This window comes from Eubalaena glacialis, chromosome X (genome assembly GCF_028564815.1).
Source record: "Eubalaena glacialis isolate mEubGla1 chromosome X, mEubGla1.1.hap2.+ XY, whole genome shotgun sequence".
NCBI lineage: Eukaryota > Metazoa > Chordata > Mammalia > Artiodactyla > Balaenidae > Eubalaena > Eubalaena glacialis.
Window position 1 is genome coordinate 112,722,562 of NC_083736.1, and position 27,416 is coordinate 112,749,977.

Consider the following 27,416-nt stretch of genomic DNA (forward strand, 5'->3'; position numbering starts at 1 on the left):
GGATACCTTCTCAACACTGGTACTTTTACTCTGAGGCATGGAGTCATCTTTGATCCTTCCTTCTCTGTTCCAATATTCTAACTGCTTACAAGTCTTTTGCATTCCCACTACCTCCACCATAGTCTATGCTCTCAGTACTTCATAATGAATTACCCAAAAAGCCACCTAGTTGGTCTCCCGCCTAATGCCAGTCCCTTGCCCTATCAAACGTATCCTTCATATCACTGTCACGAGCAATCTGTCTAAAGTACCATTTTTACCATTATTGCTTCCCCACTGAGGAATCTAAAATAGCTCTCAATTTTATCAAGCCTTCCTTTTTTTTTTTTTTAAAGTGCATTTTTAAAAAATAATTATTTATTTGGCTGCGCCGGGTCTTAGTTGAGGCACGTGGGATCTTCGTTGCAGCACGCAGGATCTTTTAGTTGCGGCATGTGGACTCTTAGTTGCGGCATGCGTGCAGGATCTAGTTCCCCGACCAGGGATCAAACCCCGGCCTCCTATATTTGGAGCGCGGAGTCTTAACCACTGGACCCCCAGGGAAGTCCCTCAAGCCTTCCTTTCTAACTTTCATTGCTTTACATCACCTGGCCCCAACCTAACCTTTCAAATTTATCACTAAGCCCAATCGCCACAGTAAAAGTGGTCTCTTTAAACCTTAGACTACTTCATACCTTTGCTGAAGCTTTACAGTCGCCAATTTGCCTCCATATTTCCAAACTTAACCTATCTTCAAGGCCTATCCAGTTCAAGACTCACCTCTTCAATAAAGCTTTCTCCTAAAGAATTCTCCTTTGGGGAATTCCTATTGCTCTTGCAATTGGAGTTAAGTAGATCATTTTAAGTTGCTAACACAGCCCTCAAATACCTTTTGATTGGTCATAACCTCCACGTACTCACCAAGCCCCTGCCCCACCCATGGAGAGATAACCTCTAAACCCACTTAGAAAAACATTATGTAACAACAGGATAGGAATTTGAGCTAATACAATTCCAAAGTATGGATAATGTTGAATCAATACCATGAAGTTATTGTACTTGAGCTACTAGAACAAAAACCTACCATTTCCTGATTGTCATCAATTGCTTTCATCTGGACTTTAAGTTTATTGACTTCCCGTTCATAGCTGGTATGTGGAACTGCAAGGTCATACATTGTCAATGACCAGAATGTGGCATAGAATTGAGGGCTGATGTCGTCCCAGACTTTGGAAACATGTAAGGAAACCACTGCTTCATGGACAGGAGCCATCACCATTTCACATGATGTAATGTACTTGTGAACTTTATGTTGCTGTTTACTTCCCTTCTCTGATTTTTTAAGTTCATCATACTTTGACTGGAGATAAAAAGTAAAAACACACACATACAATATAATTTATAGCACTGATTTTCATCGTATAAAAGCCTAGGTTCCCTTTTCAAGAATCAGAAGATGACCAATCAAAACTGTTGTAGGAATTCTAATTTCTTACCAACATTTCTTTTAAGATAAATCATCCCTGGAAGCTGTTTCAATATTTAGCCCTGTGTGCTTACTATGAGCTTTTCTGAAGATTCTTATTGCATCTGACCTGTTGAGTAAGTGAATAGGGTATGTGGGCCCCCTGTCCATTTCCCCCACCCTACTCTCTCTTGCTGTTGCATCAAGGATTGAACATGCAGGGTTTCCACTCCTGCTTTTGAGATATTCAAGGGAACCAAGGAGAGGGTCTTAACACTAGTAAAGAGGCAGAATGGAACTAGTAACAGCCAACCAAAACAGAATGTTTTATCGCTACATGTAGCCCCTATCATCTGTTACGATTTGTCAATTAAGAAGCTGGATCAACACAAAGAATGGTTATGAGAACGTTACCATAAGACCGCTAAGTAGGGGGACCAACTGTCCAGGTTTTCCAGTGATTGAGGGGTTTCCCAGGATGCAAGACTGTAGTGCTAAAACTGGGAGTCTCAGGCAAACCAGGACCAACTGGTAACCCTATTGCTAAGCTAAATTATGATTTTCTCTGAATGGCTATGGCATACTGGAGTTTAAAGCATGTGGGAACTGACGGAAACACAGCTTTTTTTGGCCTGATTGGTTTATCCTAATTTGGGGGAGAGTCAGAGGAAGGCCACACCCTTAATTGTATGAGAAAAAGAATCTGTTAGTACAATGGGAGGGACTACATATTAGTTCATAGAATGTGTGTCAAACAAAAAAGAAAACAATACAAAGTGGAGTTGTTGCTATTATCTCATGTCCTTCAGTCTCTTTGAGACGAAAGAGCTCTCACCCAGAAAACTGTCTGGGTTAGGCATCATCCCTGAAGATGAACCTAAGAGGAGATCTAAAACTAGCTTCTTCTTTATGCTAGAAAGCACTTAAATCATTTACAGTTTGTGCTAAACATGGAACCCAGAACTAGAAGGTCTGAAGTCAAAGGTTCCACTTCCAGTTCTGCATCGTGATAGGCGAGAAGAGTCTTGGCTCCTTACAGTCCAGCTGCCGTCCCTCCTGAGTGCTCCATACCCCAGGCTCACTGGATTGAAGGCATACCAAGTACTCTTTGTTCCACAGGGTATCTCAAGCAGGCTCTGAGAATCATACAATTACTTTAGAAGTGGGAAAAATTATCTCCTGTTTTCCCCATTTTAGAGAGCATGCTGGTAACTACTGAGGTCACATAGGTGGCAAAGCTATAAGTATAAAGAACATTACTTAGGAGAGAGGTCCCAATGACACCAGAGACCTGAGAGAATAGCAGCTGGGATAAGAAAAGGCTTTTAAATTTTTGAGGGTGGGTCCTACTGAAGGCAACTAATATGAATCTATGTGAACGGAAAGACATCTGTTGAGGTTCTAACAAAACACAGAATAAAACAGTGATGAAACTACCTGCATAAGATAGCTTATCTACCTGATTTGGTCATATTTAGAATATGAACTAGGGGAAAAGCCTTTCTTTCAGACCAGTGTTGCAAGGTGGCTCTCAGCAATTAAAACTGAAAATTAGGTTATAGGTATGACAGTGTTATATGATAGCCCCAGTCTCCCTAATCCTTTGGTTCTGAATCTGTGACTTCTATTTCCAGGCACCCCCCTCATTCCTATCTAGTTGAAAAAGAAAAATAGGCTTGATCAGAAAAGACGGCTCTACTGCATATTTGCCTAGGACAAATATTTCCTTGCCTAAAGTCAGTTTAACCCTTCTTCAAGCTCACATCTTCAGTCAAATGGATAAGTATAACAGCTCTACAAAGTCACCTGGGGAACTAGACCTACGGAATAGAAATGATATCCACTGTTATTGTACTTTTTTTTGTTTTTGGCCATGCCACGCAGCATGCGGTATCTTATTTCCCCAACCAGGGATCGAACCCATGCCCCCTGCAGTGGAAGTGCAGAGTCCTAACCACTGGACCGCCAGGGAATTCCCTGCTGTACTTCCAATTACTGTTCAAAAAGCTTTTGGCCTAACAATGTGAGCAGTGTTTGGTTGGCTAAATTATTCCCATGAGAGCCTGCCAATAGTCAATTTATGGAAGGGACCTAGCAGCCCTCTAATACTCATACTCTCTCATCAAAGGTTCTTCAAGAGGGGCTTTCACCCAAGAGGCAAAAGTAAGGATCCCTAGGAAAGCCTGGATGCCCAATCCAGTGTAACCAAGGTTGCCGAGGAATTCCCTTTCCAGGGGGTGGCATGTGGCCTACCCCTGATCTGGTTGTATAGCCACCTCTGTATAGTTCTCTGTTTTTCTCCTCAAACTTGAAAGGAAAATGACATTTCTTTGTTTAGATGTTTTTATCTCTTAAATGACAAAGACACAATATTTTACACAGGCTACGGAAAAAGTAGCTGTTGGTATGAATGACCTGCTCCATTTTCTGACCTGGAAAAGTTCAGCCAACCTCAGGCAACCAGGTGTTCCTGTTTGCTAGGGTTCAATAGCGCTGATTAGTGTGTCACTTCTCAGTATAGCACAGGGCAGGTCAGAATTTCTGAGATGAAGCAATTCTCCCACCTCAGTCCTTCAAGAAATCAGGTCCCCTGTTGTATAGCTGAGACTGATCTACTGTGGGGTGGGGCGACAACACAAAACATAACTACACAAAGAGAGCATAACAATTTTCTGGATTGAGAGAGTCTAAAGGAGAAGAAGCAGCCCAATCCTACTCCCTTATTCCCTTTTTCCCTCTAGAGAGTACAGCACAGTATTACAAGTGATAACTGAATCAATTAACATTTAGCTAGTTGTTAGAGGTTAAGTGTGAGACTGTAGCAGTTGATATGTAAACACTAACAGCTGATGGTTGATTAAATGATCAATTAGATCCCAAATTTCTCAGCACCTTTTCCCCCACTCTACTACACAGCCCTGTATCCCCACTGGGAACAAGAAGGGAGCCTACTTAAAGATAAGGGAACAAGATCTTCCCCAAAATCTGTAGTGAAAGCCTTGCATAGTACAGACTTAAAAAACAACAGATAAACAGAAGGGCCAGAATCTAAGCCTACAGAAAAATGAAGAATATGCTTGGGCTCCAGTCAGAGTGGGGAAGTACCACAGTTTCCAAACAGAGTACTGACCATGGCCCTGAGGGAAAAGTAAAAGTAAATTCCTATTAGAGGTAACTGCTTTAAAGGGAAGAGTCCAGGTGGCAGATAGAGAAAAGGAGGGAGGGCTGTCTCCTCTTTCCCCACATCCTTACTTGAATTTCAGTACAGTCACTAACGGGATACCCTGCTTGGGAGGGCTCTAGTTTGCTTTTTGTTGTTGTTTGTTTTCAGTTGTTTCATTTAGGTGGAGAGAAATAAAACAAGAGCCATGAATATACCTTTCCTAGAAGTTACACAACAGAGAGTGCAAGAGTATTTAGAATGTTTGGGGGTGGTTAAGTCTGTCAGTCTTTATTTCTTTGAAGGCAGTATGTGTAATAGCAAGTCAACTATCTGACAGTGATACTGTCACTGAGGAAACAGGATTCTCTGTATTCAAGAGGAGTGTTTCTCAGAATGACGTACCACATTCGCCTGCATCAGAATCATCTAGTGCTTGTTAAAAAAACAAAAACAAAACAAAAATCCCCAGGTACCATTCAAATTACTAAATTAGAATTTATGGACATGGGGTTGAGTTTTTAAGATCCTTCCTTGGTGATTCTCTAATAATTCCCTGATGAGCTGCACTAATGTTGGAGAACTATAGTTCTAGAGGGCCCATAAGACATCAACTTGGACAACTGGTGGTGTAGTAACAGTAAAATTATAGAACTAGTAAGACTTACTTTTTAAAGGGGATATTTTCATTGCCCACTGCACAGAGCTGAGTATTAACAAAAGAGCAATTCTCTCATAATCTATATCTATGTCAAATTAAAATGCATTTACAAATAAAAGTTAAGTAGTGATGTGGAATCATTCCTGAATGGCAGCAAAGATACTTATACTTACCGAAATATGGTGTGCATACATTGGCCTAGACAGGAAAAATGCTGCATCATGGGGTGTGTGAAATTCATTACAGAGCACATCAATTGAAGGCACTCGCTTTATATAATCTTCTGTGCTTAGATTAGATGCTAAAAACCCACCAAACTGTACCAGCGTATCATGACACTAAATTTAAAAAATAAGACAAAAAACACAAATGTGCTACCATTTTACTAAACCAACATAACATTTTCCAAAATGACTAAGATATATTTTAACAGTATTTTGATTAACAATTAAGAATTCAAATTTTACTACTTGAAAGAACTTTGGAGACAATCTACAAACTTAATCATATAATCATATTACAAAAAAGATACCCAAGTCCTGAAAAGTTGACTAATCTAAGACTTTAATAGTCAACCAAGGTCTCAAGTTCCAAGCTATTGTTCACCACCTTTAGTAGCAGAATATATTTATCTAAATCACATAGAACAATTTTATGTATATGCAAGTCAATTTTCTTGGCCCTTAAAAGTCGAAAACTTTATAAAATATGCGTGATGTTTTTTATTTCCTTGTAATATAGTTGGTGATAGTTAAACACATTTTGTAGGCTAACCATAGGTTTTGGTGCTTAATATTTAAAAATATATTTTATAAATGAAGATCATATCTACTTTGTTGTGGCTGAAATTCCAGATTTCCAGAGATCAGAAAAGATGAGAGCAAACAACTTGAAGTTATCTACTTAACTGAAAACCTTATACATATTATTATATCCCCTAGATCCATCTCTTAAATATCATAATTTGCACAGAAAGAGTCCCAATTTCCAGAATGTCTATTATATAATTATATAATTACATATTATATATTGTATATGATATATATATGATATATATATGATGTGCAAAATGACATTTTTTAAATTGTATCACATTCTATATTTTCCACTATCAAGATTTAAAAACCCACAGAAACACAAAGGCCACTTTAACTTGCCTGATCATAGAGCTTTCCCACAAGTTTCAAATGTTTCTCTCCACCTTCCTGAAAGATTACCCCATTCCTCTGCTGAGCCATAAGCAAACAGAGAGGAAGAGCAAGATCATGGTCTAATAGTGCATCCTTTAATCTCTGGGAGGATTTTTTAGTGTTTCTTATCTGGCCAAAGTAACCACCCTGCAAAAGAGAAGACATAACTTTACCAGTGTACCAGTACATAACACATGCCATCTGATTTGAAGAAAAAACACAGAAAGGGTTTGGTTACAATCCTGAAGATAACAAACCCACACACTCTACATTCCTTCCCTCTCTTTACAAATTTATTTTACTGACACTATTACTGCCACTGGCTTTAGTCACTGGCTTAAAGATAACTGTCAACTGTCTTTAAACTTCTACATATTTTCCACTTTCTACCATGCAGTCCCTTATAAAGGATTATCCTTCAGTCAGTGTGGAGCAGAGTCAACAACAGAGTAACTATGCTCAGATTTATGCCCGTTGGGGTATCAAGGACCACAGAAGATTTGATATTTATTTCCCTCCAGATGTATTACTTACTGTCTTTTATACTTTGTTTCAGCTTTTTAAAAAGGTTAAAATAACTAGTACAGGGTGAGAGAGTGTCATGGACATATATACACTACCAAATGTACAATAGATAGCTAGTGGGAAGCAGCCGCATAGCACAGGGAGATCAGCTCGGTGCTTTGTGAGCACCTAAAAGGGTGGGATAGGGAGGGTGGGAGGGAGGGAGATGCAAGAGGGAAGAGATATGGGAACATATGTGTATGTATAACTGATTCACTTTGTTATAAAGCAGAAACTAACACACCATTGTAAAGCAATTATACTTCAATAAAGATGTTTAAAAAAAATAATAACTAGTATATCGCAATTTTTAAAAGGGAGGTGGGGGCGATTGTAAGAGGAGGGTATGTATGGCTTTGACACTTAGCTTTATGTACTTATGTGCTGTTTAAATTCTTTATTATGAACATGCATACATTTTGATTACTGTAGCTTTGTAACACTGTCTGAAGTCTGGGAGGGTTATGCCTACTGCTTTGTTCTTTTTCCTCAGGATTGCTTTGGCAATTCTGGGTCTTTTATGGTTCCATATAAATTTTAGGATTATTTGTTCTAGTTCTGTAAAAAATGTCATGGGTAATTTGATAGGTATTGCATTCAATCTGTAGATTGCTTTGGGTAGCATGGCCATTTTAACAATGTTAACTCTTCCAATCTAAGAGCATGGGATATCTTTCCATTTCTTTGAATCATCTTCAATTTCCTTTATTAATGTTTTGTAGTTTTCAGCATATAAGTCTTTCACCTCCTTGGTGATGTTTATTCCCAAGTATTTTATTTTTTTTGATGCGATTTTAAAAGGGAGCATGCATACATTTTGAATTTTGAGTCACTAAACAAAAAGAGCAATTCTCACCTCAGCTTTTAGTTGCTCTCCACCAGTCATGGCCTCTAGTTGCTCCATTGTCATTTCTTCTGTAATTTCTATTCCTGCCATTTTTTGTACCACTTCTTTCAATATAAGCAGGTCAAAACTATTTAGGAAAAATAAGAAATAGTCTATAGTTGAAACTTCAAACATAAAAGTAAAAATGAATTGTAATTAATATACTAAGAATCCCTAAATTATTTGTATATAAATATTTGGGGCATGTAATATGTTTAACTTTTTACTTGGAAGTAATTTCAAACTTACAGATAGGATACAAAGATAAGAATAGTACAAAGCATACCCACATAGCCTTTATCCCTACTTCACCTGTTATTAACATTGTGAACATCCCGTTCACTTTATCATTTCTGTTTTCTCTCTCTCTCCTCCATCTTCTCTCTCTCTCTCTCTCTCTCACACACACACACACACACACACTCTCTCACAATTTTCTTGAACTATTTGAGAGTAACTTATCTAGTAAGTAACATCATTTTAGAGGTACCTAAAATTCCTAATTACCCCTAAAATTGCTAATGTGTTTCCTAAGACTATCGCTATTCTCTTACATAACCACAGCAATAGTTATCAATTTTAGTAAACCTAACACTGATACAATACTTTTATCTAATATACAGGTCATATTTCATTTTTAGCAGCCAACCCAATAATGCCCTTCATAGCATTTTTTTTTATCCTCCAGTACAGGATGCTCAATATATATTTTTTGATAGTATAGAGCCATCTCTTTAAACAATCACACACACTTGGGAGGAATGGAGGGAGGGAGAGGAGAAAGGAAAAAAGGAAGGAAATGCAAATTCCAAGTTGTGATATTTGAGCCTAAGATGACAGTTTAGTGGCCTGCCTTACGCATATTTATTACTGTGCCAACAGTTACTCATTTGAATTCTCAAAGTTTAGGACTGTCAATGGAAATAACACCTTATGACTTCCAAGATCTTCCTTAATTTGTTAAGTAATGAAGATAAGGAAAAACATTCTTTCCTACAGAACAAATACAGATGTTTTTCCAAAGAAAGGTAAAGCTAGGTATACCCAAGATACAAGTTAATAGACAAAGGAACAGTTTTCTAAGATTATTATTAAGTGCTTACTCTCTCAACTTGCCTTGCTTCTCTAAACATAGTTTTTGAAAACAAGAGGGCCCTCATGCAAATAAGTATGCAACAAGTACCAATGAAATATTTTGCTTTTCCTTTAAACAATCTTTTCATTAGATGGTCACAAAAACTATATCACAGTACAGAAAACTGAACTAGAGATTTAAAAGTAATGTGATGTTTTCCTGGCCTATATAGACACAGAAGAGTAAAATGTATACGAATGGCCAATCGATGAGTATAAAGCAAGTGATATATGCGGATTAAATCCCGAACCTAATTTTTTTTTTTTAAGTTTTCCCTAAACCAAAATAATCTGTCAAGAATTACTTAGGTAATACTTGTTTGGAGCACCAGATAGCTTTACAAATTTCTGTTTGCTTTCTACCAGAAAGCTTTCGAAAACCATTTCCAGTTCTTTGAGTCTAGTCAGTCTATTGCTGATGGGGTTTAATATACATTCTAATTCAAACTCTAAGCACTGATATTGGTCCAGAATAAAATAATAAAACTCAGTATTTATAAAGAAAAGAAGACAATGTCCAAAAGGTGCATTAGTGTTACCTATCTCTGAAGTTTAAATTAAAAAAATAGTTGTGTTTTAAAGATACTATATATACCCTCAAAATAAACACATTCCTACCAAACGTTCAATGTAAAGGCCAATTACTGTCCAGTAGCATAATCAATAGTGCAATGTGTTTTGCCATAAGAGGATTTACAATATACCATATCAACCATTTATTCAAAAGCCTAACAGGTAGTCAAAATGAGTTAGTTTCCTTAATGAGTTACACATATAGCCAAATATTACATTTCTTTCTGTATATTTTAAGTTATTTCTTTTAATTAAAGAATTCCATATAAATAAGTGAGCAATTATTGTTCTTAAGCCTACAACCAACAAAGTTTTTCAACATAATAGCAATGTCAGTATCTCAATACCAGCAGAAGTACTCTAATTATTGAATTTCATTTACATATAATTTGCTATGAATACCTTTTGCCTGCCTTTAGCTGATTAGCCACATATTGAAGAAGACCAGCAAGATCAATTGGATATTTACGAAAAACTGCACCACAGAAACTAGCCAGACCTATATGAGATAAAAAAAGAATAGGGCTTTTTAAAAAACAGTTCATAAAACAAAAAGCACAATATTAAGTGTCATTTCAATGAAATTTCCAAAACAAAATGAGGTGGGAAAAATTGTATTGCTGATGCCACTGAACAGAATTTTATAATTAATAATAGCTAATATTTATTGACCATACATATGCCAAGCAGTCTATTAAGCTCTTTATGTAATTATCTCATTTAACCTTTGCAGTAATCATCTCAAGTTGGTATAAACCTATCGATGAGGGAAATTCCGAACAGACAGGTCATGTAACTTGCTCATGGACACACAGTTGGTATGAGGTAGAACAGTGATTCAAACTTATACGGCCTGATTCCATAACCTGTGACATTAATTAGGCCACAACAAAATCCTGCAGATGACTCAGTAAACTTGAATGATCAACAAAACACCTGCCCCTCAAATGTTTGAGTCACACAAAAAAATCTCATTTTATCTAGGAACATGCCACTAGTTGTGGAGGGGCAAGGAAACATTGCCAGACCAAGAAGCAATCAAAAGACCAATTTTAGCCAAGAGTCCTTATCACATTAGTAGGGAGAAAACCCCACTCAAGACAAGAGGAGGAGGGACTTCCCTGGCCATCCAACGGTTAAGACTTGGCACACCCAATGCAGGGGCATGGGTTCAATCCCTGGTCGGGAAACCAAGATCCCGCATGCAGCACGGCGTGGCCTTTTTAAAAAAAAAAAAAAAAAAAAAAAAAGGAGGAGACCCCAGTAAAGTCAAGTGATCTGCAGCCTTTTCAACAATTATTTGCTGAGCACCTAAAGGACAATGGACAAAACACAGGTCCTGCCCTCAAGGAGCTTACAGTCCAGAGAGATATAGAAAAGTAAACTAAGATAACTATGATGAATAAAAAGTTCCATAGAAGTACAGAAGAGGGGCACCTTATTCTGACTTTTGGGTTGTTAACAGGGAAAGCTTTCCAAAGAAAGTGACCTCTAAGCTGAAATCTAATGAATAAGTAGAAAATGTGTTGGAAGAGATGAGTGGGCATAGGAGGGTACCCCAAGAAGAGGGAATAACATGTGCAAAAGGCCATGGAAAGTGCAAGAAGTTCAGCATTAACGGAACCTAGAATATTAGGGAGGGGCAAAAGATGAGGCTAGTACAGAAAGGACCTGATTCCAAAAGAACTTACTTGTATGATTTATTACAGATTGCAGACTTCAAAGAGCAATGGGGAGCTACTGCAAGATTCAGCTATCAGAGACACAACAGGTTGAAAGAAAATGTAACTGGCTGCTAGAAATCAAAGGTACAAGGAAAAAAAACAAGGCTAGGGCTTTTTGTTAAACAACCAAGTTTTTGTTCTTTTAAGGTGACTGGAACCTCAGGATAGAAAGGAGAGAAGGGAGAAGAGTTCCCTCAAGATTAATTCTTCTAGGGACTTCCCTGGCAGTCCACTGGTTAAGACTTCACCTTCAGATGCAGGGGGTGCAGGTTCGATCCCTGTTGGAGAGCTAAGAGCCCACATGCCTCACAGCCAAACAACCAAAACATAAAACAGAATCAATATTGTAACAAATTCAATAAAGACTTTAAAATTGGTCCACATCAAGAAAAAAATCTTAAAAAAAAGAGATTAATTCTTCTAAAATAATAGAATGGATGGGAACTTTCATCTCCCCAGTAATGCTTGCCCAAATGCTATCACAGCCAATACTGGCCTCTTGAGTTAGAAAATGAATTAAGTACCATATGAACCTCCTTACACAGCCAAGGACATGAACCCTCTGTAGAACAAGCTGAGTGGCTAGATATTCTCAAGAGCACTTGACAAATAGGGTCTTAGCATAGGTAACAGAATACATAGCATAGCAATGACAACAGATGGAAATTTCATCCTTGGAAAAATAAAAATACTTACTCTGAAGCCAGCTTGAGATGGTTGTGTCGTCATGTTTCATTCTCTCCTTTTCTGGATTAGCTAAAGCTTCAATGATACAATCTTTCATATATTAAGAAAAAATTTTGTCAACACATCCCTAACAAAGACCGCTAAAACAACAACAACAAAAAGCCACCCCTTGGAAAATAAAGTAAATTGTTAGCTCCAATTTATTACCAATTATGGAAAAATACACTCACTGTAGTACCAACTTTTCTTTTTTAGCCTCTTTTCCAGCTTTCAGCAAGCAGATTCTAACTATATCAAAGATATTTAGTAATCTTAACATTGTCTTTCCCAATATACAACACAGACACACACACAAACTCCCAACTGGTCAACCTTTCGATCAGCCAACTGAATCAACCTCAGATGGTTATTAAAGGAACTTAGAATGAAAATAAAACATTCACCACTAAGGTCTATGAAACGTGAAATCTATGTTATTACTTCACCTGAAAGGATACAGGCCAAGACGTCATAATTCAACGAAGTGAGGTATTTCAATGAATCTACTACAGGTGTTATTAAGTTATCATACTTCTGTATTTGTGACAAGATCTGGAAGACAGCAACAAAGAATAAAAGGCATTGACTAATCAAAAGAGAACTTTTACTGTGCTAACTAAATAATGGCTACACTTTTTTTTTTCAAAAGAAATAATGCTTAAAATTAGTTTCCTTCCATTGTGTATTTATCATTTCCTTAGAAAATATTTTCTTAGGCTACAATTTCCAATTAGGAAATAATTCCAGGGCATCCAAACTTGAATTTTGGAATTATAATGTGTTTTAGAAATCTCTTTCTAAACATGAAAGTGTTACATCTGAATCACAATGAAATGCTGTTCAAATGTTTCTAAAAACTAAAATCAACAAATAATGCATCACTTTATTAATGTTTTTATAACTCAAAATGTGGTACACAAGACAATGTTAGTCTGTTTAATAACAGTAGCACTGTCACTTATTATTAGAAAAGTAGATCAATGTGTTAAATATATTACATACTAAATTTTGTTTTTAGAATAACCATACAATGTTTCATTTGCTAAAGTTTTTGTCCCCTAAAACTATCAAACATTTTTAAACTACATCATTCTATTTCCACTTGTGCTGATTTAAAGACTACAAAAAGAAAAATCCCTGAAAATAGTATTAACCTCAAAACATACATAATCAAACAAAATGGTTGGATTGCTGTGGCTCAACTTCCCAATTTGTCTTCCAGAAGGCTTCACATTTTCCTTGGTTAGACGCCTACAAGGGGAGAAAAAGGTGGCAGGGATCATCTTAAGTAATTTCCCTTTTAATGTTGGTAGCTTTGTTACATCATGAAAAAAAATTTATTTCCCAAATATCCAAAATGGATCCATGTAAACAACCACCCTCATCATATGCTTTACTACAGGACTTGGGCTATTTTGATTAGGCATTCTCTAAGAGGGTATTAAAATTTTGTATTAATGCTTAACATTTACAATATACACATGTTCATTTTATAGTAATAGTCTAATAAGCATTAAAACTCTTAACGTACTCTACAAGTACATAAAACTCTTCTTACAGAGAATAATTATTTTAGATTTAGAAGGGCTCATTATCAGTTTAGGGATTAAGATATCAAATTTGGTGTAATACATTGAAATGCCTCATGCCATCTGTCTCAGTGACCCTAACAGAGTGATAGGTAATGCTGCACTCCTTGATACAAGAAGTTCTCTGGTTTTCATATTCAAAGTAAACAATTCTTGAAAAATCAATTCTACTCTTGTCCTTCCTCTTTAATTCTCCCTCTACTCAGTATTCTTTTACTAACATTTTGGAAATTTATATCTACGAAATGCTTACAAATTCAAAACAATTATTACACAGGATCTTTAACTCTTCTGATGAAATTACTACATAATAAATCTAGAAACCTGAAAAACTAACAAGTGACAGGAAGCTTTCTAGAGTGAAAATATAATGAAGCAAATAATGAATTTAGTTGACAATTCAAGGAATGTGACCATTCTGGAAGTGACAAACTTGATACAATTATCTTAAGAAACTTCTTTTGACAAAACTGATCCATCAATCAAAATTATTTCATCAACAACTGCTTCCCTTTCCCATTCTGCATGGCCCAGTTTCTTTTTTTCCCATGGAAAAGAGAGACCCATCAGTTTTAAACTTTGGCTATACTCTGTTCTACTTTGAAGCTTTATTTGAAGCACAAATAAAGTTCTACCACCACCTGCCCTTACTTCTAACCCTACTATTTCAGGCAAGCCCTCCTACTTGCCAAAGCCAACCCTTCCTTTCCATATTTTTTATCCCACTCTCTTCTGCTTCCTCTCCCCCAACACCAAAAAAAATAAATAAATAAAAGGAATATTATCTTGATTACGTCCTCCTCTCAAGCAACCATGGTGCTTGGCATATGGAACACAATCAATGAACATTTGTGGCATGAATTACTGGATGTCCTATAGCAAATTCATGTTTTAAACAGTAATCAAAACTTGTGAAATTCCCAAGCAATAAATTAATACATTCCATTCTCAACTTAAAAAGTTCAATCAATATCAAAATCATATTATTCAAGGCTGGTGAAACAGTTGAGCTTACAAATATAACAAAAATCCAAGTACATTAAAAATTCTGCACATATTCTGTGATAAACACTTGTATTAATTTACTTATTCATTAATTCATATTAATGTCTTCTGTGACAGGCAAAGTGCTAAGCACTAGGAATACAAGGATGAGTAGCAGCTCCTGCTCTCAAGCTCAGTCCAGCTGGGGAGGTAGATTTAAAACCACTTTTAAAATTTTTATATTCTTAAACAAATAGAGCAACTTATAGAACAGTACTTATTATATGCTATCAGTAGTATAAAAAGGGAGGGAATAATATATTTGTATTCACTTGCATATACATAAAAATAGCCGGAATGATAAATAAGAAACTAAACAGTGACCACTTTTTTTTTCCTTGGGAGAACTGAGTGGACAGGGTGAGAGACTTTTTACTGTCTACCTTTTCATATCTACTACAATTTAAACCATGTGAATATATAAACTAGTCAAAATATTAGATAATTTTAAAAAGAAAAATAATCATAGCAATATACATAAGCGGTATGATAGTATTTATATGCATATGAGATAGTGGTAGCACAAATAAAGAACAATCAATTGTGCTTGGTGGTATGTGCAATGGAAGGCTTCACAGAGGTGACACTGGAGCCCACTGTCCAATGATGAGGTCACCAGATGGAGAGAGGAAAAAGAGGTAAGGGAAAAGCTGTACAAACAAAAGAAACAAAAAATATATGCGAAGGAAAAGGAGACCATAGCACATTTAGGGAAACATAAGTGGGCTCAGTACAGCTAGAGGTAGAATTGGCGGGAAATGAGGATGGAAATAGGGAGAGACAGATCATGAAGGTTCTCTTATATCACCAAGCCATAAAGTCTGACATATAACCTTCAGGCAATGCTTAGTCACCAAAGGATTTTGAAGAAAGAGAATAATACAAGGCACTATAACACTCCAGATAAAAGAACTAAGTTAGTGGTGGTAGAGAGTGGAAGAGACAGATTCAATATTTAATGTATCAGGGCTCCCCTGGTGGCACAGTGGTTGAGAATATGCCTGTCATTGCAGGGGACACGGGTTCGATCCCTGGTCCAGGAAGATCCCACATGCCGCGGAGCAACTAAGCCCGTGCGCCACAACTACTGAGCCTGTGCTCTAGAGCCCGTGAGCCACAACTACTGAGCCCGCGCACCTAGAGCCCGTGCTCCACGACAAGAGAAGCCCACGCACTGCAACGAAGAATAGCCTCTGCTCACCGCAACTAGAGAAAGCCCGCGTGCAGCAACGAAGACCCAACACAGCCAAAAATAAATAAATAAAATAAATTTATCAAAAAAAAAATTTAATGTATCATTAAATAATCCATATAAAGCACTTAGTTCAGCGCCCACCACACATAGTAATGGCTTCAAAAATATTAGCTGTTGTTAAGCTAGAAACTCTACTTGGGGAATTTTTAAGCCTGGAACTCTTTCGGAAGGACCAGTTCTAATATCATCTCTTTCCATGCCTTCCCCAACTTCCATGGGGTGAAATATTCATTCTCCTCTCTATCATCCCATAGAACTTTATACATATTGTATAACAGCATCTATTAAACCAGACTGTGATTGTGCACACACCTGTTTCCCTGGTAGACTGTGACCTACAACAATATCATTCAGCAAAGAAAGTATCACTGGGGGCTTCCCTGGTGGCACAGTGGTTAAGAATCTGCCTGACAATTCAGGGGACATGGGTTCGAGCCCTGGTCTGGGAAGATTCCACATGCCACGGAACAACTAAGCCTGTGCACCACAACTGCTGACCCTGCGCTCTAGAGCCTGCGAGCCACAACTACTGAACCCCACATGCCTAGAGGCTGTGCTCCACAACAAGAGAAGCCACCACAATGAGAAGCCCGTGCACCACAACGAAGAGTAGCCCCCGCTCGCCGCAACTAGAGAAAGCCCACACACAGCAACAAAGACCCAACACAGCCATAAATAAATAAATGAATAAATTTATTAAAAAAAAGAAAGAAAGTGTCACTGCATACTGTTAAATCTAGTTAAACTAGTGAATGCACTACTTCTAATTAGAATAACCATACGACTGCACAAATGTAAAAGAAATGACAATAAACAGCCTTGCTGAAAAACCCTTGCAATACAGCAGTGTAATTAGTATCTAAACCAATACTGATCTGAAGTATACAATTTTCATAATTAAACTTCAAACAGTTTATCAGGAAGTATCAATAGATTAACATCACTCTTATGTTTTTAATGACATGAAAATAAAGCACACAAATGAAAAAACTATAAATTTTTCAAAAGTTGACTCCCTAAGGAGATAGTTCTGCATGATTCTACTAGATCTTCCAAAAAGAAAAAAGAAATCTTTATTATAACTTTCAACAGAAATTCCTAGAACTTTGACTACCTTGTACAAGCCACTGAATGTATTATGCAAATTGAGCAAAGGCTACATAGTATGCTCTCCTTTAAAAAAAAAAAAAAAACCTCATCCTATAATATAATGCATCCTAAAGAGGATTTTTATTAGATTTTATAGCTGTGCAAACATGACAACTACAAAAACTAACATGGTAGTCAAAATGAGCTAAAAACCACAAAAATTGATAGTCACTCTACGTGTAGTATATAATTAGCTACACCATTAGCAAATACTCCTGGGCTTCCTCAAAACTGAGGCTCAGACATGAGCTGGCTGAAAAAAAGTAAATCAGATCCAGATATTAAGAAGAAAAATAAATTAAAACTTACTTCATGATATATTTGGCTCTGTCTATTGTTTGAGCTTTAACTTTTACTAAAAGTGGATGACTGTTGTAAGTTTCATTCTTCCACTGGCCATACAGACGATATCTTGAAAATGATGAGATGAAGAATTAGGAAAAGTTAAACACTTAGAGGTTAGTGCACTAGAATAGTAGCTAAAAATACAAAAATATTATGTATTTACCTATGCTGATATGGAAATGTTTTAAACATTCCCCACAGTTCCTCAGACATACAAGCATTGCAGTCCATCAAAGAAAGAGATGGAAGTAATACCTGGTCAGTAATGCTAAGCAAGCAGCTAAGGATAACTTCCTACGAAAAATGGAGGAAAAATTATTTCAGTTAAGAGGTGCATATTAATCCCCCCCCCAAACAAATTTATGTAAGCCTTGGAAATATTGCCATTCCTTGATTTAATAACACACCATATCTAATTCCCCACACTATCACTGTACTTTTCACAATGGTTATTTGTGTTTCTCCATCTAAGAAAGCAAATGAGGTGAGGGAAGGAAAGGGGTAGCAAGAATGAGGGACTTTTTATCCCTTTTCCTTTCTCAACATGGTAATACTCAAAAACAGGAGGCTGTCAATCTTAAAAGATACTTTGTACGATATGCCAAAAGCTACATTCAACATGTAAAGTATAAAATAGTTATTCACATAGGTGATTAAAGCTTGTTCACAGTAAAATTTACAGTATGCTGTACCTAGACAAACATTAGACACATTGGATTTTTCTAGTCTCTTACCGTCTTCTCTTTATCTTCTTGTTTGCTTCCATCAGACTGAAACTAAAATTAAAAAAAACTATAAATAAAATGCAAAAAGGTTAAGATTATGCTGTCACAATTTCGTTTCTAATTTGAAAAACAATTAACTTGCATGTAGTTGTGAATTATTTCGTTACTTGTTACACACATGTAGATTTTACATACAGTCAGTATTACCAATTAACATTTTAAATTCTCATCTACATTTCTAACCTCCAAAAAATTTGTGACATTCATGAATTTTAAATGCCAGTTTTATAAGCCAATTCTTTTCTCAACCTCATTACCACAAACCAAAGCATCCTAAAACTGATCTGAGTATTTATTATAAAATTGTAGCCAGCACAATTTAGTTATAATGCATTTGCATTTCTCCTTCCAGACGTTCTAGTTTTCCCCCTCAGAATTGGTAAAATCTAACACTAAAGCAGCGACAACAAAAATTAAACCCAAGAAATCCAAAGCTATGTTTTAATTCACCACTACTTAAGCCCTAAGAAATAGGCCCAAAATATTAATACCATTGCTGACAAAGACCAAACCACTTCCTAACTTGGACAGACTGAATGAAAAAGCCTGGGTCATTATTTTATCAGTGATTTGCAGGTGGGCTGCTGAAGTGCCATGTTTGACAATGCTGTCTATACATTCAAAATGAAATTGTAACATTTGTGTGTGTATAGGCAGGTGGAGTGCTGGGGGAGTGTGCAAAGGCCAAAAGGACAGGTGAAGCACTGATACTCAAGGACAATCTAGATTTCTGGAATGTATTTAGCTCAATACCAAGTATGAGAAAGGGAAAAGCTAATATGCAGCTAACATACCTTATTGGTAGATAAGGATATTTTGTGCGTGTATGTTTTCATGCTTGAGTAATTTAATGGGTGTTACTACAGGGAAGTCTAACTTCCGTGCAACATTTTCACATAAGACTAATTCAGGGACGGCCATGTTACCTTGATGGGAAAACATACAGAATCACACTTTTTTAATTGGCAGGTTAAAAAGATATGGTTCCCTTTCACAGAAACGATTATTAAGTCAACATACATCCTGGTCAGCAAATAAGGAGTCAGGTTATGAAGGAGTGGCCTGGCAGAAAACAAACTATATAGCTGCTTTTATTTTGTTGGAGGGGGATGGTAATTCTGGTGGCATACTGCATGTACACTGGGAGGCAGAAATAACGGTATGTCATAATTGGAAGAATCCGGTTTATAGGGTATTGTGTTGGGGATAAAGGCAGTTAAGCTACTCCTTTGCTAGTATACTATGATTCACATGAACCTAATAAAGCTATACATAGTTTTCTCCATACAAATAAAACATTTTCTTAGTTACTAAGCTGTCCTAATTCCTCTTACTAGATACTTATATTAGTTTCTAATGTCTATTTGTCAATTCTCTAGATTTCACAAGCAGGAAAATTTGAAAGGGAGAAAGAAATATGGAAAGCACAAGGAAACTATCTAGAAGAGCAGTAAGAAAAGGTTTCTATCAAAGGCTAATTATAACCAAGATGAACAAAAACAAAACAAAACAAAAAAAAACAAGATGTACATGCATGTAAAAGTGATTTTCTTCACACATTCCACTCCCCTGATGCTTTCTTTTTCATTTAGTTTAACTTAATTTGCTTTTTAATTCAGAGCACATACAAAACTCTCCATTCCCACAATAGAATACTAAAAGTTTTACTGAATGGCCAGGCAGAAGTTGAAGAAAGTAAGGATGGGGAGGGACAAAAGACATTCATTCATTCATTCATTGGTTTACTATGTGCCAGGCACTGGGAATTCAAAGATGAACAGGAGGGAGTTCCTATCTTTGAGGAACTGACAAAGTTACTATCTTTCAGGATCTCTTTAAGATCAAGACTACACTTATCAATGTACTGTTAGGAACTGAATTTTTAAGTTTGAATAAAATTGAGCACTCACATTTATGTCTACACAGACCATCAGCTATAAATGACCCCAAGCAGGTTCCAATCTTGCCCTGTAACAACAGAGCAGCTGACGGAGCTGCATAACACTACTGAGCACCGTGCCCCCCAAAAAACAGCAGGTTCAACAAGAAGGGGCTTTTGGAGAGTTCAGAAATAAAGGCTGGGGTAAGTCGTAGATATAACTAGATAAATTACGTTTTTATTACTAATATCCTATTTTTAGTACTTCTAACCCATGAATGTTTCAAATGCTACTTTAGAGCAGGGGTCCCCAACCACCAGGCCGAGGACCAGTACCGGTCCGTGGCCTGTTAGGAACCGGGCCGCACAGCAGGAGGTGAGCAGTGGGCGAGCGAGTGAAGCCTCAGCTGCTGCTCCCCATCACTCGCATTACCACCCGAACCATCCCCCCCCCACATCCATGGAAAAACTGAAAAGGGAAAAAAATGAAAAATATTTAAATTTGTGACTTAGACTACATCTAAGTAAATTACGGCATTATTGTCACTGTCCTTATTAACTATCATTCATTGAGTACTACATGCCATGTAATAGGCTAAGAACTACACATTTATGTCTTAAAACTACTCTAATAGAAGAATCTTTTTGTTAGGGTCTAAATAAGACCCATCAAAATAACTTAGAAATAGGAAAATATAACCTGTAAGTTAAAAGTTATGGGAACCTAGCCAAAGCAGCCTTGAGGGAAAAAAACGGAGCTGGAGGAATCAGACTCCCTGACTTCAAACTATGCTACAAAGCTACAGTAATCAAGACACTCTGGTACTGACACAAAAACAGAAATATAGATCAATGGAACAGGATAGAAAGCCCAGAGATAAACCCACGCACCTATGGTCAACTAATCTATGACAAAGGAGGCAAGGATATACAATGGAGAAAAGACAGCCTCTTCAATAAGTCGTGCTGGGAAAACTGGACAGCTACATGTAAAAGAATGAAATTAGAATACTCCCTAATACCATACACAAAAATAAACTCAAAATGGATTAAAGACCTAAATGTAAGGCCAGACACTATAAAACTCTTAGAGGAAAACATAGGAAGAACACTCTATGACATAAATCACAGCAAGATCCTTTTTGACCCAGCTCCTAGAGAAATGGAAATAAAAACAAAAATAAACAAATGGGACCTAATGAAACTTAAAAGCTTTTGCACAGCAAAAGAAATTACAAACAAGACAAAAAGACAACCCTCAGAATGGGAGAAAATATTTGCAAACGAATCAACGGACAAAGGATTAATCTCTAAAATATATAAGCAGCTCATTATCAAAAAAACAAACAACCCAATCAAAAAACGGGCAGAAAACCTAAATAGACATTTCTCCAAAGAAGACATACAGATGGCCAAGAGGCACAGGAAAAGCTGGTCAACATCACTAATTATTAGAAAAATGCAAATCAAAAGTACAATGAGGTATCACCTCACACCAGTTAGAATGGGCATCATCAGAAAATCTACAAACAACAAATGCTGGAGAGGGTGTGGAAAAAAGGGAACCCTCTTGCACTGTTGGTGGGAATGTAAATTGATACAGCCACTATGGAGAACAGTACGGAGGTTCCTTAAAACCTAAAAATAGAACTACCATATGACCCAGCAATCCCACTACTGGGCATATACCCTGAGAAAACCATAATTCAAAAAGACACATGCACCCCAATGTTCACTGCAGCACTATTTACAATAGCCAGGTCATGGAAGCAACCTAAATGCCCCTCGACAGATGAATGGATAAAGAAGATGTGGTACATATATGCAATGGAATATTACTCGGCCATAAAAAGGAATGAAATTGGGTCATTTGTAGAGACGTGGATGGATCTAGAGACTGTCATACAGAGTGAAGTCAGTCAGAAAGAGATAAATAAATATCGTATATTAACGCATATATGTGGAATCTAGAAAAATGGTACAGATGAACCTGTTTGCAAGGCAGAAATAGAGACACAGACGTAGAGAACAAACACATGGACACCAAGGGGGGAAAGGGGTAGTGGGATGAATTGGGAGATTGGGATCGACATATACACACTAATATGTATAAAATAGATACCTAATAAGAACCTGCTGTATAAAAAATAAATTAAATTTAAAAATTCAAAATAAATTAATATTTTTTAAAAAAGAAAAGTTATGGGAACCTGAGTTTACCAAGCCTGGAGAAGAGATAACAGAATCACCTTTCAATGTTTTGATCAAAGCCTTTTTAACTTTCAATCAGAAACTCTTAAAAACTTTACAAAACACTTAGAAATAACCCCTTAACTTTGATACATCATTTATGAAAACACAGGAAGGGATACTAAATGAAAAGTACTATCTGCCACCACCTTTCTTTTTTAGTCAATACAAATCTCTACTAAGATGCCAAAGAATGAATAATATGGTCACCCACACACAGGATGACCATATGTGCTGGCTCTCAGTTCTTATCCCAGGGTAACTTTTAAATGTTACCTCTCTTTCACACACTATGAATTTTTTTTTTCTGAAACTGAACACTGAGGTTGAATTTCAGGAAACAGCCTTGGAGAAGAGGTACAGCAGTTGAATCAATTGTTTACAGCAAGTATGTGGTCCACACTAAAAATTCTGCTTTCCTTTCTTGTAAAAAATGTATTTTTTTAAAACTACACTGTTTGTACATCGAGTCTACAGTTGCCTACTAATAGATTTAATATCTGCCTATCCTTGTATGTTTATATATCTCTCTTAGGTAAAAAGCATAGCTAACGGGAAAAATTAAGATCCTATTTGTAATTTATTACCTTAACTATGATTCTACACCTTGATTAGAATTGTCACATGAAGATATTCAGTAATAGCTAAAGTGACCTGAGTTCAAACCAATCATTATAGGGGATAATACAAGTACTAATATAAACATCCTAACAGTTTTTCCCTGCTCAGACTCATTAAATAGCAAGGGTGTTATAGATTAAACTTGGGCTCCAACTCTAGAGTGCCAATGATAATAGCAGTGTCTGTCTCCATTTGGACAATAAGAATTATAATCAAGGTTCTGATTGTTTTTGGTTTTTTAATATTTATTTATTTATTTGGTTGTGCCAGGTCTTAGTTGCAGCACATGGGATCTTTGTCGCCGCGTGCACGATCTTTGTTGTGGCATGCAGGATCTTTAGTTGTGGCATGCGGGCTCTTAGTTGCAGCATGCAGGATCTAAAATATTTTTTTAAATGGGCAGAATACCTAAATAGACATTTCACCAAAGAAGACATACAGATGGCCAAGAAGCACATGAAAAGATGCTCAACATCACTAATTACTAGAGAAATGCAAATCAAAACTACAATGAGGTATCACCTCACAGCAGTCAGAATGGCCATTATCACAAAATCTAGAAACAATAAATGCTGGAAAGGGTGTGGTGAAAAGGGAACCCTCCTGCACTGTTGGTGGGAATGTAAACTGATCACTATGGAGAACAGTATGGAGGTTCCTTAAAAAACTAAAAATAGAACTACCATATGACCCAGCAATCCCACTACTGGGCATACACCCTTAGAAAACCATAATTCAAAAAGAGACATGTACCACAACGTTCATTGCAGCCCTATTTACAATAGCCAGGACATGGAAGCAACCTAAATGTCCATCAACAGATGAATGGATAAAGAAGATGTGGCACATATATACAATGGAATATTACTCAGCCGTAAAAAGAAACGAAATTGAGTTATCTGTAGTGAGGTGGATGGACCTAGAGTCTGTCATACACAGTGAAGTCAGAAAGAGAAAAACAAATACCGTATGCTAACGCATATATATGAAATCTAAAAAAAAAAACAAAAAAACAAAATGGTACTGATGAACCTAGTGGCAGGGCAGGAATAAAGACATACACATAGAGAATGGACTTGACACAGAGGGGAGGGGAAAGCTGGGGCGAAGTGAGAGTAGCATCGACATATATACACTACCAAATGTAAGATAGATAGCTAGTGGGAAGCAGCAGCATAGCACAAGGAGATCAGCTCGGTGCTTTTCGACGACCTAGAGGGGTGGGATAGGGAGGGTATATGGGGATATATGTACGCATATGGCTGATTCACTTTGTTGTACAACAGAAACTAACACAGCATTGTGAAGCAATTATACTCCAATAAAGATGTATTTTTTTTAAAAAATGGAGAGATATGTGTCCATACTACCCTTGACTAGTTCACTCATGAAACCCCAGCAACAAAAATTTCCTTTATTTGATAAAAATTCTTTGATTTGTTACTAATTTATAACAAATTTCAAAAATGAGAGGGGAAAAAACATCTATCACTACAACGTAAAGAAGCTAAAGGCATTCCTACATAAAATCAAATCTACTCTTGAGGGAAATGAAACTGCTACTTTAAAGTGGCACCTTATATTTAAAGACAGAAATAGATTAAAGTATATTATTAACGCTTTTTAAAAAGTTATCAAAAGCTAGTGTAGTGATAGCTTACATAAGTGATAACTTATTATGATCTAAAAAATTCATGACAACTATTTTTTTAACTCTCTAAAACTGAATACCTAATTATTAGTATCTAATTCATGTTTAGACATATCTCATTTGATCCATATTGCAACCCCAGGAGCTAGATAAGCCAAATATTATTACCACAAATCTCTGGCTTAGAAAAGTGACCAGCTTAAGGTCACATTACTAGCAAGTAGCTAGCAGCTCATCCTCATGAAACTAGTTCACCTAATTATCAATTTCTAATGCTTTAATTACTCTGTTAGGGGGACAGCCTTAAATGAAGAAACTGTGGGCAAGGTAGGTTCCAAAGTCAACACATAAAGTGAAAATTACATATACTCACAATTACCCTAAAAAAAATCCCTTATATCATCTATAAAGTATACAGACACATTATCTTTCATTTCAGTCCAACTCAAGACTCTGTTTTTCCCCTCTAATATTAGGAGAAATCACTAAGTGACCATGAGATGTGAACATGAAATAAAGTGACTGGCTTGCATTTAGGGGGCCATGTCACACGAAAACACAGTTTAAAAACTAGACTAACTGAATGTGGTGAGATACTCTCTAAGACACCTGAGAAACTGAACCAAGATGAAAGAAAAAAATTTCTCCAATTTCACCCTTACTCCTAGACATACACACTGAGTATTTTGATGGAACAAGTCTGGGCCACATTCACATAAACTAAGCACAGGTATGGTGTAATTCCACTGTACTTGATTGAATCCCATACCTTCATCCAAAAGGAATATTAATTTTGAGCTCTAACCCACACAACCAGGTTAGATCTTCAATTATGAAAAGAAATAAATGGACTGAAGCAGGATCACAGACACTCCCTCCCCTAATAGCTAACAAAAAACAATAACCATCAAGTCAAATTTCTAAAGTAGCTGGTTCATAAACTAGAGTTTCAGGATCAATGGTATTAAGGTACATTCTCTCCCTAGGAACCCAAATTTTTATTATGAAAAATTTCAAGTTTACATAAAAGTTGAATGGATAGTATACTTATCCATAAACACCTATATATCTACCATGTAGATTCAACAATTAACATTTTGCCTTTTTTCTTGACCAAAAAAATTGCAGACATGATACTTTATCTCAAAAAAATTCAGTGTGCATCTCCTAAGAATAAGGACAGGGACTTCCCTGGTGGCACAGTGGTTAAGAGTCTGCCTGCCAACGCAGGGGTTCGAGCCCTGGTCCAGGAAGATCCCACATGCCATGGAGCAACTAAGCCCGTGTGCCACAAGTACTGAGCCTGCACTCTAGAGCCCTCGAGCCACAAGTACTGAAGCCCGTGCGCCTAGAGCCCGTGCTCCGCAACAGGAGAAGCCACCGCAATGAGAAGCCCGCACACCGCAACCAAGAGTAGCCCCTGCTCGCCACAACTAGAGAAAGCCCGCGCGCAGCAGGGAAGACCCAACACAACCAAAAGTAAAAATAAATTAATTAAAAAAAAAAGAATAAGGACATTCTTCCACATTACCACAATTATCATAATCACAACTATTCCGAATATCATCTAGTACCCAATCTAAGGTATATCCTGACCCTTTGACTCTAGGTTTCTCTAAGCTTTATCTGTGAATCAATTTAGAGCACTTCGGCTCTTTACCAAAGGCCAACATAAGAAACAGCCATATAAAGAGACAGTGAGATAACTGAATTAAGATGACAGAGTGAAGCATAAACACAGAACTTCTCTCCCCCAATCCCTAATGCAATGAACAAAGTACGTCTTCCTATTTGTTTGTTTTTATTAATGTCCCAAATTCACCACCAACCAAGCAAAAAAAGAGGAAATTATGCTATTAACTTCAAGGCGATGCACACACAAACACACATAAGATTCTGAACTACAGACAGTGTGGTATGGCGCCTGCCCTTAACCCAATCCCCAGAAGTATCGAGCAAGGAAGGTAAGTCAACAAAATCCTTTAGGCAATGTGGCCTGCAAGGTAAATAAGCAGCCTGAGGAAAAACCCTTGTGAGTAAAAGCCCAGCAGGATTCTGGCTGCTAAGGCTTGCTGTCTCTCAAAGGAACTGTGCTCGGATGGATGAGAGAATCAAACCCCAAGGGAGTTGGATACCCACTTGGCTGGGCATGCCTAGCATAGGATGGGTAACAGGATCTCAGAAGACAAAGCAGAGGTTCCCTAAATGAGGACTATACTCAGCCTCACTGAGCTTATTCACTCCCCTATTCCAGACTACAGAAAAGATTGAAAAGAGAACCCAATACTCAAACTGTAGCTTGAGGGGAGAAGGATCCGGTCATAAATAAGGTAGGAAGGGTGTGAGGATTCACTCACACTATATCAGAAAGAAGTTGTCCATATTAAGATGACAAGAAATGCTGTGGCTACTATGGAAACATAAATAGCCCAAAAAAAGCATATAAAAGACAAATGAGTTTAGTCTGGAAGAAAGTAGAACACAGAGGACAGACACAGATTCTCCAAAAGTATCTGCATGTTGTCATAGAAAAAAATATTATGAACTCAGTAAGACAAGAAAAGCTTGGATATGAGATACACAGAATGAGATGAAAACAGAGACTGCAGAGATAAAATAAAACACCACTGATACAGATATAATTTAAAATAGCAAGGAATTTCAAGAATTGAAAAATTTAGACAACCAATCATTTCTTCAATTTTAGACACACTACATTTGTGTAGGCAGTAGGGCATGGTGATTTTGAGCTTGGCCTCTGAAGCCAGACTGCCTGGATTGAACTC

General features: G+C 37.0%; 1 protein-coding gene across 8 annotated transcripts in view; it reads right to left on the minus strand.

Moving 5' to 3' along the window:
• THOC2 (THO complex subunit 2) overlaps positions 1–27,416 on the minus strand; it is a 103,561-nt gene that overhangs the window by 21,024 nt on the left and 55,121 nt on the right. For 4 of the 8 annotated variants that reach the window (XM_061177837.1, XM_061177836.1, XM_061177832.1 and 1 more), the window contains exons 13-23: positions 18,179–18,220; positions 17,608–17,738; positions 17,409–17,510; positions 13,229–13,313; positions 12,521–12,614; positions 12,033–12,113; positions 10,015–10,111; positions 7,876–7,993; positions 6,423–6,602; positions 5,439–5,603; positions 1,064–1,339 (exon numbers count right to left, since the gene is read on the minus strand). In XM_061177837.1, the coding sequence (XP_061033820.1) occupies positions 1,064–1,339; positions 5,439–5,603; positions 6,423–6,602; positions 7,876–7,993; positions 10,015–10,111; positions 12,033–12,113; positions 12,521–12,614; positions 13,229–13,313; positions 17,409–17,510; positions 17,608–17,738; positions 18,179–18,220 (1,371 nt within the window). Of the gene's footprint in view, positions 1–1,063; positions 1,340–5,438; positions 5,604–6,422; positions 6,603–7,875; positions 7,994–10,014; positions 10,112–12,032; positions 12,114–12,520; positions 12,615–13,216; positions 13,314–17,408; positions 17,511–17,607; positions 17,739–18,178; positions 18,221–27,416 lie in introns of all 8 variants that reach the window. The other 4 variants (XM_061177830.1, XM_061177835.1, XM_061177831.1 and 1 more) reach the window with 1 other exon arrangement.